This window comes from Juglans regia, chromosome 13 (genome assembly GCF_001411555.2).
Source record: "Juglans regia cultivar Chandler chromosome 13, Walnut 2.0, whole genome shotgun sequence".
Lineage (NCBI taxonomy): Eukaryota > Viridiplantae > Streptophyta > Magnoliopsida > Fagales > Juglandaceae > Juglans > Juglans regia.
Window position 1 is genome coordinate 10,584,884 of NC_049913.1, and position 12,904 is coordinate 10,597,787.

Here is a 12,904-nt window from a genome sequence, read left to right on the forward strand (position 1 = left end):
GGCAAAAACACATGATTAATTGAAGTTAAAATACATGTATATTAAAACTATATAGATTTATAACATATTTTTACTCGAACTAGTCAATGGATTCATATCTTAAACTTTTTTTTAGTGTAAAGCTACCTACCATAATTTTTATGATTATTCTCCTATCATGTTGTGATATTAAATAATTATAGTCGATTTTTTATGTTCCGCCTAGATCCAAGAATGTGAGATGATTAATATAAAAAAATTAATTATTATTTAATTTATAATATTAAATGTTTGTATTATATATGATTTTTAATATATTTTTTAATAATACTGAATAATCGATTTAAACGAGAGAGCACTTATTTCCTAAATTTTATGCTAAAATAAGTTTTCCCTCCCTCTTAACATCACACGCCTTGGAATTTCCCGCTCGCAAACTATTCTGTCCGTGCTCTCAGCACTCAACAGGCTATAGGCTAACGATTGATAGACAATTTTAAATATAATAATATCTTTTATTATATTTAAACACGTCAAATAAAAAATAAAAATAAAGTAAAATTTAAAATAACATTATTTTATTATTTATTAGAAATTATATTTATTTATTATTTTAATTTTCATCATCTTTCCATTATTTTATGATGTGATATTAAATGATCGAAAAATATTTATTATATTTTACTTATAAATCTATCATCTATTGATACATCATGAAATGATAAGAGAATAATAATAATAAAAATAATGAATAGATTTTTTTTTAAAATTATAGATGGATCATTATTTTTTTCTAATTTTTAAGCGAAGGATCAATTCTTATTAATCATGGCCTAATAATTATTATTGTTTTATTTTTGGTGAAAAATGAAAATAATTATTCTTTGCGCGTCAAGAGTACCATTTTGGGAATTAGGTTTTGGCTTTTCCCTTTTGGTACCAAAAATTTTCAATTTTGAAAGTCCTTATTACGTACTCGTACCCGGCTTGCCTCCTCTAATTTCGGTCACTTTCGGATGCCAAGAGTTTCAAGTTTTTCCTTGAGAGAGGTATGCTTCATTACTCGTTGTTACTTCTGCAATTGTTCCTTGGATGCGGAATCTCTATTTCCTTTTCAGCGTCTGATGTTCGTAATCTCACTTCTGGTTGTGTTTTTTTTCCCCTTGGAAAATGTGGTCAATTTGAATGATTGAGAATCCGGATAACTATAAAGCTGCCTTGTATTGGATTCAGAGTTTGCGTTTATAGTTAGGATTTCCATTTCTCAATTCGCGAAACTTCTTCCTCGTAATATGTTCGGAGGAGACGATTACTCTTTCTCATCTTTCCTTAGGTCTCTTTTGGGTGTTTCGATTTGAATGCTATTTCTAGGGTTCAGAAAATTCAACAAACCCAACCTCAAAAAATAAAAAAAGACCTGAATTTCCACATTGCTAGTGAAGTCCAATCCCCTCCCTATCTCTCAGTTGGAAAATAGGTCATACTTAACCTGTGTTAATTCTTGAAATGCGCCATAAAAAAAATGGGTACTTTCTTTCGTTTTTCATATTCCCCTTGAAATGGGATTGACATACCATCATTATTGGACACGCATAGCACACGTTGAATACCAGTCTTACATGTTTTGTTTCCAGGAAGAAGTAAATGAGAGGAAAAGGAGTATCAAGAGGTCATTCTCAGGCCGGGACTTCTGGGAACAAAAGACTGAAAAGTGGCAATGGTAAAGGAACTCTCAACGATGTTGTTCTCATTGATGTTGACAGTGATATGTCTTGTAACGTTGTTATTATTGATGTTCCCGAGCCACCCATACAACGGAGGTTAAGAGGTTCTAGTGTACAGAGAAAAGAGAAAAAGTCTCATCATCAGGATATTATTAGCCTTGATGATGATGAAAGTGATGTTTTGGACCATCCTGGACTTGGTGAGAAAGGTGGTGGGGAGTTGGATAGTGATGCGACCTCAAGCAAAAGATCTTGTCCCACATTTAAGAATATGCAGAATTCTGTAGAAGTAGATGGTGATGAATGCTCGGTTGTGGATGAAAAAAGATACTCATTCAGGTTGTCAAAGTGCAAGCAAACATACTCTGATAAAGCTGCCTGCGGGAACCGCTATGGTTTGTATCTCGAGTCTGAGAGTGGGTCATCTGAAAGTGATTGCTCTGATTCTGAGCTTATGGAAGGTTCTTTTGGAAAACTTCATGAACAGTGGAAAAAAGCTTCGTTGAAGAGAAAGCGTGATCTTCACAATGGTCAATCAGGTTTAGATGATCAGAGTGGTATCCCTGTTTGTCCCAGTTCAAGTATTACAGAATGTGAAAAAGAAAATTTGTCTACCTTCTATGCCAGTGCTGATGGATACATTGGGGGTACTTCTTTCAATCCTCATATGGAAAGACCTTGTGTAAAAGATCAGAGAGGTCACCAGACATTTGCAGAAGATCCTCCTCTCAGCCATGAGTGGCAGAGTTGTAATCATGTTAATGGTCATGGTGATGATTTTTGTCGCAGTGAGCAAAGTCCTCAAAGGCCACATTTGTCGACTGATAAAGAACATGGTGATAAACAACCTAAACGTGCAAGGTCCAAACAAGAAGGTGAAACACATGCTGATCTTGACGGGGCTGTATTGAGGAACAAAGATGATGAGTTTCCTCAGGCACCTTTTAGTTGCTACACTTCTGATGAAACAAATGTAAATCCTAAAAGAGTTGTCTCAAATGAAGCTGTTGGCAATGAAGAACAGGTTAATGGTGTTGGCAATGGTTTTTGCAACAAAGAAGCACACAGTCCCCGTGGTTCTTTTTTGTTGTCCAATCAAGATCAAGGTTTTAAACGATCTAAATGTGAAAGGTATAATAAAGAAGATGGTGGAATACATGCTAATCTCGATGGTGGTGTATTGAGGCAAAAAGATGAGGAGTGTCACCTGGCATCCAGTTGTAATAATAGTGATGAGAAAGACAGATTTGTATTAAATTCTCCATTATCTGATGAAATGCAGGTTGACTGTGGTGGTGCCCATCCAGAATACAAAGAAAGAACTGGTCTTGGAGAATCCTTTTGCAACACCCCTTTGGAGGGCAAGTCTGGAGTCAACAATGAAAAAGTTCTTTTTGAGGACAAGGTGATAACAGATTCTGAGCAATTGTTTTTTAGCAACAGTCGATGTAATGAAACACATTTGGTGGAAGCAAAGGTCGCATACGATGTAAGGGATCCAATACTTGCTCAAGATGGTGATGCTACTCACTTGAGTCAAAAGGATATAATTAATGAACGAGAAAAGCTCAAGGAGACTGATGAATACAAGCGAGCAATAGAAGAAGAATGGGCATCCAGGCAGCACCAGATGCAAATTCAGGTTTGGCATGCTTTTTAATAGCTGGTGAAGTTTCTTCATTATGCTGTTCTATTCTCTCCCATGCTCTAATTACCTCTTGCAATTGAATATGCTACCATGTATTTGCGTAGTTAAATAACCTTTTTTCCTTGTCTCGCATTTGCTCATTTTCTTAATCTCTTAATAGAATAAGATCTAATCGGTAGTTTAGGGTGCAGTAGACATTTTTGTTAGTTCATGGTGCAAATTGAAAAGATAGTGGTAGTTTAAGGGAGGTTTACTTGGAGAGTTTTTACTGATAAGGTGGCCCACCTTATTGGGAAAAAGCTGATGATTTACCCTATTCATGTGATGTGGTTGCATTTGGGATTTGACTTGGTAAAATACACGTTGCATTTGCAGTCTCCACGGTTCCTCATCATTAAAAAAATTAAGATGTAATCGTTCAAATTGAAAAAAAAAAAAAATAGAATGTGCGGTACATTCTTAATGGTCAGATCATTTTTTGCATATTTCTTAATGGCCAGATCCTATTTTACATATTTTACCATATATAATCATTAAAAAACACAAAAGCTGCTTTTTACATATTTTCACCCCTTTTTTTTACTTATAGAAGAGGGTGAAAATATGTAAAAAGCAGCTTTTGTTTTTTTAAATGATTATCTGCTTGCGTATGGTATGGGGCCTTTCCTTTTTACCATATTTTCTTGAGTTGCTTTACAGTTCTCATTCAAATTCAGAGGCAAAGTTCTGTCAAATTTCTTTTGGCCTCCTATTAATTATAAGGAGATGACTTGGCTCAGTCCCAAAGTATGCCAATGATATATATACACACACATAGAGCTCACAAACACGCTAAAAATATGTGTTTTGATGTGGGGGCTATGTATGCTATGAGTTCAAACAATAAACTTTGTGTTAGTATGTATGGTGGTGGCTCAGAGGAATTATATATTGCATAAAATGCAGAGATTTTTTTTGCATGATATATGCAACCCTGGAGAGTGTGGGGATGCTTGGGGAATGAGATGAGTTAAGAATTTTGTGAATAATAGTGAAATGATTTGTGAATAGTAGTGAGATGGCTTGAATTATGATGTTTTATTAGGTTTTGGAAAATGAGAGAAAAAGTTGAATACAAATTATAAAGTTAAAATATTGTTAGAATATAATTTTTTAATATTATTTTAGTTTTGTGATTTGAAAAAGTTGAATTATTTTTTGTGTTTTGTTTGGAAGCTTGGGAAAGTTGTAATTATTAGGTAATGATTAGATGAAAAAGTAAAAGATTTGAAATTGAAAAATGTTTGTCTTTGAGTCATGTTTGGGAAGGTTATTATGAGAAATTTTGAAATGAAATAAGATGAGATGAAATCTATTTCCAAACAACCCCTAAAACATTTTTGCATGTAATCATTAACTTTGACTGAGACTAAATTATTTCCTGTAATTCAAGATTGTAGTCGTTAATGTTATTGTATATGATGGATGCATCTATCTAATATACTCCCTGGACTCTACCACTTACCTGACTCTCCCATGACTGGAAAATGTTCATAAATTTGACCTGATCGACCCACCCAATCAGAAAAAAATCGAGATTGGTCGGTTTTGATGCTAGTTGCCCCAAGTAGAAAAAAAGAACCAACGGGATTAGGTCAATGGTCTCATCTTTCCCAGTAATCTCTCCACGATGACCACAAGATCCTCACCTTGTAAGACATCATTTTGTTTGTTATGTCTGGGATCACCGTTGAGGTCCCTTGCCTTTTCCTTTCTCTCCACCGGTGATGTTGATGGACCAACCAGCAAATTGACCCTGGTAGCCGTTGCTGTTGCTTTGGCCGGTGGGTTTTGGGGTGACTTCCAATGATTGACACCTGTTAGTTTGGCTATTGAAATGGCTGGCAACTGATTTGATGGGATTGGAGTGCCTAGTCCTAGACACTACTTGGACGGGATGACAATTTCTTGCTGTCCACAGATCTTGTAATATTTGTGTTTCTTGTACACTTCCTTGACAGTCTGCGAATGTGGAATGAGTACATTGACATTGTTATAATTTCAGTTCAATGCTGAAGAGCTGAAATTGTAGAGAGAGAAACAGTTGTAAAAAGGGTCAATACGAGAACCATAACAAGTTTCAGCCAACCTCAAACGATTCATCATTGTGGTATCATGTCCCCCCTTCTTCTCCCTTTTATTTGAATTAGTTTTTTTTGTCGGTATCTCTTGCGTCATATGCATGTTCATATCCTTGTTATTTTATCACTCTGTTTACCATACCTCCATGTGGCATGCATAACTATAAGACAGTTGCAGTGGTTATGCAGTGCATTGCAAAGGTGTTTTGTCGGCAAGAGGTTGTATTATCCAAAGCTTAATGTAGTTGCTCTTTTACAGGCAGAAGAGGCACGGAGGTTACGAAAGGAAAGAAGAGTTGAAAGGCGTTTATTGGACATGCAGAGAAGGCAAAAGCAACGTGTGGAAGAAGTGAGAGAGACTCAGAAGAAGGTTTGGATTTGTTATTATAGAATTATTTTTGACTCGTATTAAAAAAAAAAAGGAAAGTATAGTAGGATTATTACTCTTCGTTTTGCAAAACTATTTATCTTTCATCTTTGGTTTGCCTTTTTTTAACCGACTCTGTCATGTATTTGGTTGTCTATATATATCCTTCTCAAGTTTAGCAAGATATGACTTGCTGTTTCCAATGCTCGTACTTATTATATTTTTCCCACCATCTATTAATTGATGCCAAAACCAGGATGAGGAAAATATGAACCTGAAAGAGCAGCTTCGTGTTAACATAAGAGCGGAGCTTAATAAATTGGAAACTACGTGCATTGACATGGCCTCGTTGCTTCGTGGCTTAGGAATCCAAGTTGGAGGCAGTGTTTATTCGTTGTCACATGAGGTTAGTTGGTTGCATTCACATTATTATACATATACACATACAAGTGCAATATGTTGCTTGTAGATGTGGATGGAGATATATTGTTGGCTGACTGGTTATTTATTGTAGTTATATACTTTGAGAGTTTTGTGTGCATGTAAGGGTTTTTTATTTTTTGTAACTAGCAGAAGCATAAAGACCGACCGCATACCGCACAAGTAGAATTCTGGTATTTCATTGCGGGTTTTGTAATATTGATCATTTCAGGTGCACGCGGCATATAGACGAGCTTTGTTAATGTTTCACCCAGATCGGGCATTAAAAGCTGACATACGCCAGCAGGTCGAAGCAGAAGAAAAATTTAAGCTTATTTCTCGCATGAAGGAGAAATTTTTGGCGACTTGATGTCACTGAATGCTCACACAAGGCTTTGTTTTTTGTTTCAAAAAAGAAAAAAGAACTCGGTGGTATTGATTGATTGTAGGTTATAGTGATGGTTGTCTCGGAGCTCTTTGGTCTGGTACTCGATGTCCCATAGAGCATTGGCATTGTATTAACCAAATGTTAATGAAAGTCATATTTTAGAGAATGTTCTTTAAATTGATTCTACATTGGATTAAATAAATAACAATTCATTTCAAATATCAGCTACGGTAAATTTATCTCACTTTTCAAATATGAAGACTGTAGCACCTTCATATTAATATTTTCTTGTAAACCAGTTGAGCAGACGAAGCGAGATTTTAATACATTTGACTTTTGTGTACACCGTGCATCGGATGTAGAGGCCGATCGAGATAGGTGTCGGTTGCAGATCTCCATGCCGAAACCCACCTCCCCACTCATTCTCCCACTCGAGCTTCCATATTTCCAACGCCTCTTCATATTCAAATTATTTCTCTTCCGGTTTGTGGGTACCTTAAAGCTTTTCATGCTATAAGTGACGTTACACTGACCGAAACATCGAAAATAAACGTAGAAGATTGACCGGCCCCGGCCTCGCCTCGTTCACGCCAACTCCAAGTTCCCAGAGAGAGTGCCCTATGCTATAAATTCTCCGTAAGCTCACTCTTCTTTGCACATCTGAAGAGAGAAGATAGGAGTGAAGAACACATCTGGGCCTTAATGGGTAGCAGCGAAAGCACGCAGAACAAGAAGAACAACGGTTGGGGAGGACAATTAGTAGATGATGATGCGTCTGTAGATGATGATGCGTCTGAAAAAGCGATGGTTGTTGGTGGTGCTATAGTTGCAGCAGGTCTGATAGTCTGTGGTTTAACGGCTCTACTTTCAGGTTCTGGAACAACATCAAACAGGAAAACTATGAAAGCTCCCGGAAGGAATGCTCGCATATTCAGGGATGACTTTGAGAATAACCCGGCTGCCTACTTTCGCGACTTGCGCAAATAACATGTTGTCTATATATGCGTATGGAAATATGCACTACTGCTTTCTTTATGAAATAAGATCTTTACTTTGAGCTTGTTATCTAAATTAATGGGGATATTGGAAATACTAGTGTTTGAATTTCTATCTTTTAATGGAGTAGGTGGGTTGCATTGTCATCTGAATTTTTATCTTTCATGGCCAGTGGAATGGACCACAAACCGTGGCTTCAAATCTGCAAACTGAGGTACATCAAATTCAGGCCCAAATTGATTTTTGACAAAGAGTGGCTGTCTCAGAAAAGCGTTTGTTTTCTAAACACAACAGGGGCCCAAAATGAATGGAAGTTAAAAGCAGTATTAAATAAACACTTGTCCAATCTGATGATAAACTTTGCTCTTTGATAAACTTAGCTTATGAATTGATCCAATTTTCACGCACAAATAGTTGCTATGGTGAAAACGATTGGAATTCCATGAACATTCCAAGCTCCATAGTGATTAAAAGATTCTTTTACTAAGACAGCAGCAGCAGTCCTAGAACAACCATAGATGCTCTTTTCTCGCAAACAATGTGGTTAAAACAATGTGGAAAACATCATAAAGTTGGTGACAACCAAGGACAGTTCCAGTTCCAGGTGGATCCAAAGTTTCCCCCTGACCTTATCAAATTTTGGTTCCATGTGCCATCAATCAAAATTGTAGCATCCGGAAGAGACCCTAAAGAAACCAAAGGGACCCCATCGTCTCTCCCTTAGCCATAATAGCCAAATGGCCTGAATAATGACACCACACACCTTTTCATTCACACCCAATTCTCTTCTCCTTTTTTTTTTTTTTTTCATTTTCTGAATATGGTTTATTATTTACAGACAATACGGAAACAATCATATAGTTTCATGTGGTAAGATTAGACTACACTTTTTTTTTTTTATGATCACAAGACAAGGACAAATTAATATGCACTTATATTATGCACAGCTTAAACGCTTAAGCCAATAGCCAGAAATCTTTCTGACGCTTGGTGGTGATCAAATACCCTCCAAGCTTCTTACTTTTCCTTCTCACTGCAATTGCCATGCAATCTGCATTTTGGATGCAGTACTCCACGACTCCCCCGGCGACCCGGTTGCCTGCCCACATCATCAGAAGACGCCATGTCGTGGAGCGTTTCTTCTGTCCTAACACCAGCATTGACACCCCCTGTTTTCTTGCTTCTTCCACTATTGTAGGTCCTTTGTCCTTCCCTTCCACAACTGCAACCTCAAGTTCCACCTACAAGGACCATTCACCACCAGCCACATGTCGTCATCAGATAAACGATGAACATGTAAAAAGTACCATATGACTGGGAAAACAGTAGAGATAAAGCTGAATTTTGTTAGTCCATGGATAGAGCTTAATTACATGTCGGCTACAAAAGTCAGAATATGATAGAGTTTTAGATTTATACCCACCTCAGGTTTCTTCGACTGACACATTTTTTTCAAAGAGTCGATAAATTCACAAGCCCTGGGAACAGTCTTCTTGTTGGACTCTTGACTGGTGCCTGTTAGAAATATATCAAAACCATACTAAATTAGTTTAGGTAATTAAATCAATCAACTTATATGGAATAACGAAAACTAATAAGAACAAGAAGACTCCTGCCTTGCTTAGAAGGCTTGGTTACACAGAGAAGAATTACTGTGTCCTGGCTCTGAACAGTATGAGAGAATGCCCACTGCAAAGCTCCCTTAGCTTCAAGGCTGGAATCAACCACAACCATTATTCTCCTGCTAATTACCAACCCGGGTTTCGCCCCATCACCGGATTTTTCTTCTTTGACATTGCCAGGACTCTCAATTTTTGTATCTGCTTTACCAGAACTGACAGAACTGACAGTCTCAGGCTTGGATTGTCCTAGAGGGGAACGAACTCTAGCATGAGGCCTAATTCTGTTTAGGCAGAAACCAGGCAACCTTGTGCCTATTTTGGCCATCTTCTGGAGATGTGATCTTAATTAAGTGAGGCACCAATAATTATAAGAAACAGAAGAACAGAAGAGCAAATTTCTAGGTGTTTGGTCTGGTCCATGGTTTGATTGCTTTTATCTTTTACTTTTTTTAGCTCATAATCATGTCAGTTCTTTTGTTTCTTTTTTTTAATGTTCCCCTTGTGTGGGGGCTTGTTATTCCAGAACGTGCTTGTCATGAAGCCGTAGGCCCATCCCTCTTAATTCCAGCTGTGGAGTTGAGCAGCAGGGGGAATCTGGAATGCTTCTCTAATCAATTATATTGCTAAGTTACTTTTACTCTAATCGCTGAGTCGCCAAATGGTAATTATCTCTGACCACTATTCACAATCTCTGATCTTTTTCTGCCTTTTTTTTAAGGGATCAGTGTCATAGCTCCAATTTTGACAATAACATATACGTTTGATGTCTTCTCTTCTCTTCCTCTTCTTCACATGTGCCCGCTAAAATTAAAATAAATCAAGGAGATTATCAAGCAGATGCTACCCATCCACTTTTGAAATAGAATTCTGACCTATATATGTAAAACTTAAGCTGTATCTGATCGGCATTTGTTTTCACAAGTTGCCCTTTTTCTTTTTCTTTTTATTTATTTATTAATCTACTAGTTTCAGATTTTGGTGCATATACTAGAGTGTTAGTATATATGTTATGTGAGTCTCACATGACACTTTGAGTAAGGGTCTCTTGTATAGCACAATTGATATACAAAATTGATCAATACAATTCTACCATAGAGAGAAGATCTTTATAGCACTTTCCGGACACTAGGCGATTAAGAGGAGTCGAGATTTATTGCATTATATTATTTTAGAAAAATAATTTTATTTGAAAGCCTTTACATCAAATACCATCCATGTAATTGCTTGAGTCGAACCACCCAACCAAGTAATTGCCGGGCTTTGGGCCCTTTTCTTCTCGAGGAGGCCCAAATCAATAACGTTTTGGTGGATGGGGTTTGTAATGCCCATCATCAGCCATTATACCCCATATAAGAGATCAAAGTAGTAGGCAGGTACACTCAGCATGCTGTAAGGAAAGAAGCTCTAGTGTACATGCGGGGCTTTAATTGTTAGGTGAACCAATATAAATTTCTTATTTTCTGTAACGCTTTTTACTTCCTTGTTTAGTACAATAATCAATCCGGCCCATTTTTATTCTACTTAATTATATGAATTGTTTAAACTAGCGTGGCTCAAACGCCACATAATCATCATTTCCAAATCGTAATGGAACCAAACACATAAGTGTAATGATGTTTGGAACAGGACATGAGAATATATAAAGTGAGTAAGTTAACATATAAAAAGAAATAAAATTATGACAACTCGATCAAGAGCATTGAATATTATTGGTACTGATCAGCAGATTGCAGTCTATGGTAGCTGATAATTGCATGGGTCGGGGGCCCCTAATTGCTCTTTTTAGTTTTAATTAGGAATCTGTAATGATCTCTATATGTTTTGATTCTTGAAGTAGAAATTGTCAAACTGTCATCTAAGATATATCTTCATGATAATGTTGATGGGTAAGATGTCATCTCTCTCTCTCTCTCCAACCCTTTTTACTGCACGTTTTCTCATGTCAATATCGGTTTCCCCGTTGACAAAGGTTTTGTTTTGCATTGTCTTTCAAAACCACATATAGTTGGGATGCCATGATTCTGTCTTCCTAACTGATGGTCCGATAACAAAATGCTTTAACTATAAATAATATTTTTTTATAAAAATAAATATATAAATTAACGTGAATTTGTAACAATTAACTAGCAAGAATTGATAAGCCTCACTTCGAGAGAATGATCTCTAGAAAAAAATGGGAGAAGAAGAAGATTCAGGAAAATTCTTAATATCATGCATAGTACGTAAAACAGTTACTTTTCCCATATAAAGGGTATCAGTAACAAACTTAAGATACTTCTATTACAACCTGTGATAACATGGTCTCTAAACAACAGCCAATAAGAAAACGATTGCACTTACTCTATGACTAGTACTACTTGAAATAAGCAACTACTAGTATATTAGCCTAGCTCACTTATTATTCTTTCGGCCCAGTCTTCCTCATCCCGTCCACAATACTTCAAGGTCCATGTCCAGAGTTCAAAGCCCATGTTCCATATATCCTGAACCACTTCACCCTTAACTCCTCTTAGTTTTGCTAATTCTTTGAAACCCTTGTCATATGTAACAGAGTCCGCTTCATTTCAAATGCCTTGCCCACAAGGTGTGGGTAGGAGTTTTTTAACTAATGAAACCCTTCCCAAGTGGTGTCTTCATCCCTTTGCCCCTGCCATCTAACCATCATCTTTACTACAGGGAAACTCCTTTTCTTCCTGAGCCTCCTGTCTAAAATGGCTTTGGGCTTGAGTTTCAGAATCCCTAAGGTGTCTACTGGTAGCAATGTGGGGATCGTTTGAACCAGATGCCCAACCTTCTTCTTCAGCAAGCTAACATGGAACATGGGGTGAATTTGGGCTGACTTGGGAAGCCCTAGACAATACGCGACCTCCCTAATCCTCTCTGTGACTTGGTATGGGCCGTAAAATCGTGGTGACAGCTTGACATTCCTCCTCTGTGCCTGGAATTGCTGTTGGTAAGGCTGTAACCTCATGTACACCTAGTCCCCTACACCAAATTAGTATAATGTTTCATCCTCTCCTGGGATTTTTGTAGGTTTTGCCTTAACAGTTGAAGGATTTGCTCATGTGATCTCAAGTTAGCATCCACTGCGTCTACCAATGAAATTCCTTCTTGATGGCTTAGTAATTTTGGGTAGGGATAGCCGTAAAGGACTTCAAAAAGGGGTGAGTTGGGTTGACGAATGTTTGGTGGTATTGTACCACCATTCGGCCAAGGGAATCCAAAAGATTGGGCCTGTCTCCCACAAAGCATCGAAGGTAATTTTCTAAGGTTTTGTTGACGGCCTCCATCTAACCTTCGGATTGAGGGTGGTAGGTTGAACTGAAAGCCAACTGGACCCCTAACTGTTTGAACAACTCTCCCCAAAATTTACTTGTGAAGGACTTATCTCTATTAGAGACTATAGAAGTAGGCATCCCGTGCAGTTTGAAAACATGTTAGATGAATTGTTGGGCTAGGATAGAGACTGTGTATTGGTGGGATAAGGGAATGAAGTGGTTGAATTTGGTTAAACGGTCAACTACTACACGCAAGCAGTTGAATCCTTGGGAGGTAGGAAGTCATTCGATAAAATCCATCGTAATGTTAGTCCAGGGTCTAGAAGGGATGGAAAGGGGCTGTAGTACCCCCCAGGAAGGTG

General features: G+C 37.4%; 3 protein-coding genes across 4 annotated transcripts; 1 reads left to right on the forward strand and 2 right to left on the reverse strand.

The window, feature by feature from the left end:
* The first annotated feature begins 903 nt into the window (after positions 1–903).
* Positions 904–6,860, forward strand: LOC109014397. Of its 2 annotated transcripts, XM_018996858.2 has the most exons (5): positions 909–1,028; positions 1,614–3,345; positions 5,731–5,841; positions 6,095–6,244; positions 6,491–6,860. In XM_018996858.2, the coding sequence occupies exons 2-5, from the start codon at positions 1,624–1,626 to the stop codon at positions 6,626–6,628; spliced, it is 2,121 nt and encodes a 706-aa protein (XP_018852403.1). In that variant the 5' UTR covers positions 909–1,028; positions 1,614–1,623; the 3' UTR covers positions 6,629–6,860. The 2 variants fall into 2 exon arrangements, 1 of the variants encoding a protein (XP_018852403.1); XR_001999720.2 differs by lacking the exons at positions 6,095–6,244; positions 6,491–6,860 and adding an exon at positions 5,396–5,500 and having other exon boundaries at positions 904–1,028; positions 5,731–5,831.
* A 1,376-nt stretch (positions 6,861–8,236) lies between these two features.
* LOC109014407 (universal stress protein PHOS32-like) lies at positions 8,237–9,646 on the reverse strand. The gene is made up of 3 exons (XM_018996873.2): positions 9,259–9,646; positions 9,066–9,157; positions 8,237–8,883 (listed from the first exon to the last, which is right to left on the reverse strand). Exons 1-3 carry the CDS (start codon positions 9,587–9,589, stop codon positions 8,599–8,601), a joined length of 708 nt encoding a protein of 235 aa, XP_018852418.1. The 5' UTR covers positions 9,590–9,646; the 3' UTR covers positions 8,237–8,598.
* Positions 9,647–11,869: 2,223 nt separating this feature from the next.
* LOC109014405 lies at positions 11,870–12,235 on the reverse strand. Its single transcript, XM_018996871.1, has one exon. It carries the CDS (start codon positions 12,233–12,235, stop codon positions 11,870–11,872), a length of 366 nt encoding a protein of 121 aa, XP_018852416.1.
* Between the last annotated feature and the right edge of the window lie 669 nt (positions 12,236–12,904).

Coding starts and splice junctions, on each gene's coding strand:
- LOC109014397 (XM_018996858.2), top strand. CDS start 1,624: ATGAGAGGAAAAGGAGTATCAAGAGGTCATTCTCAGGCCGGGACTTCT. Junction 3,346..5,730: donor AGCACCAGATGCAAATTCAG/GTTTGGCATGCT, acceptor GCTCTTTTACAG/GCAGAAGAGGCACGGAGGTT. Junction 5,842..6,094: donor TGAGAGAGACTCAGAAGAAG/GTTTGGATTTGT, acceptor TGCCAAAACCAG/GATGAGGAAAATATGAACCT.
- LOC109014407 (XM_018996873.2), bottom strand. CDS start 9,589: ATGGCCAAAATAGGCACAAGGTTGCCTGGTTTCTGCCTAAACAGAATT. Junction 9,158..9,258: donor AACCAAGCCTTCTAAGCAAG/GCAGGAGTCTTC, acceptor TATTTCTAACAG/GCACCAGTCAAGAGTCCAAC. Junction 8,884..9,065: donor GTCAGTCGAAGAAACCTGAG/GTGGGTATAAAT, acceptor TGGTCCTTGTAG/GTGGAACTTGAGGTTGCAGT.
- LOC109014405 (XM_018996871.1), bottom strand. CDS start 12,235: ATGAGGTTACAGCCTTACCAACAGCAATTCCAGGCACAGAGGAGGAAT.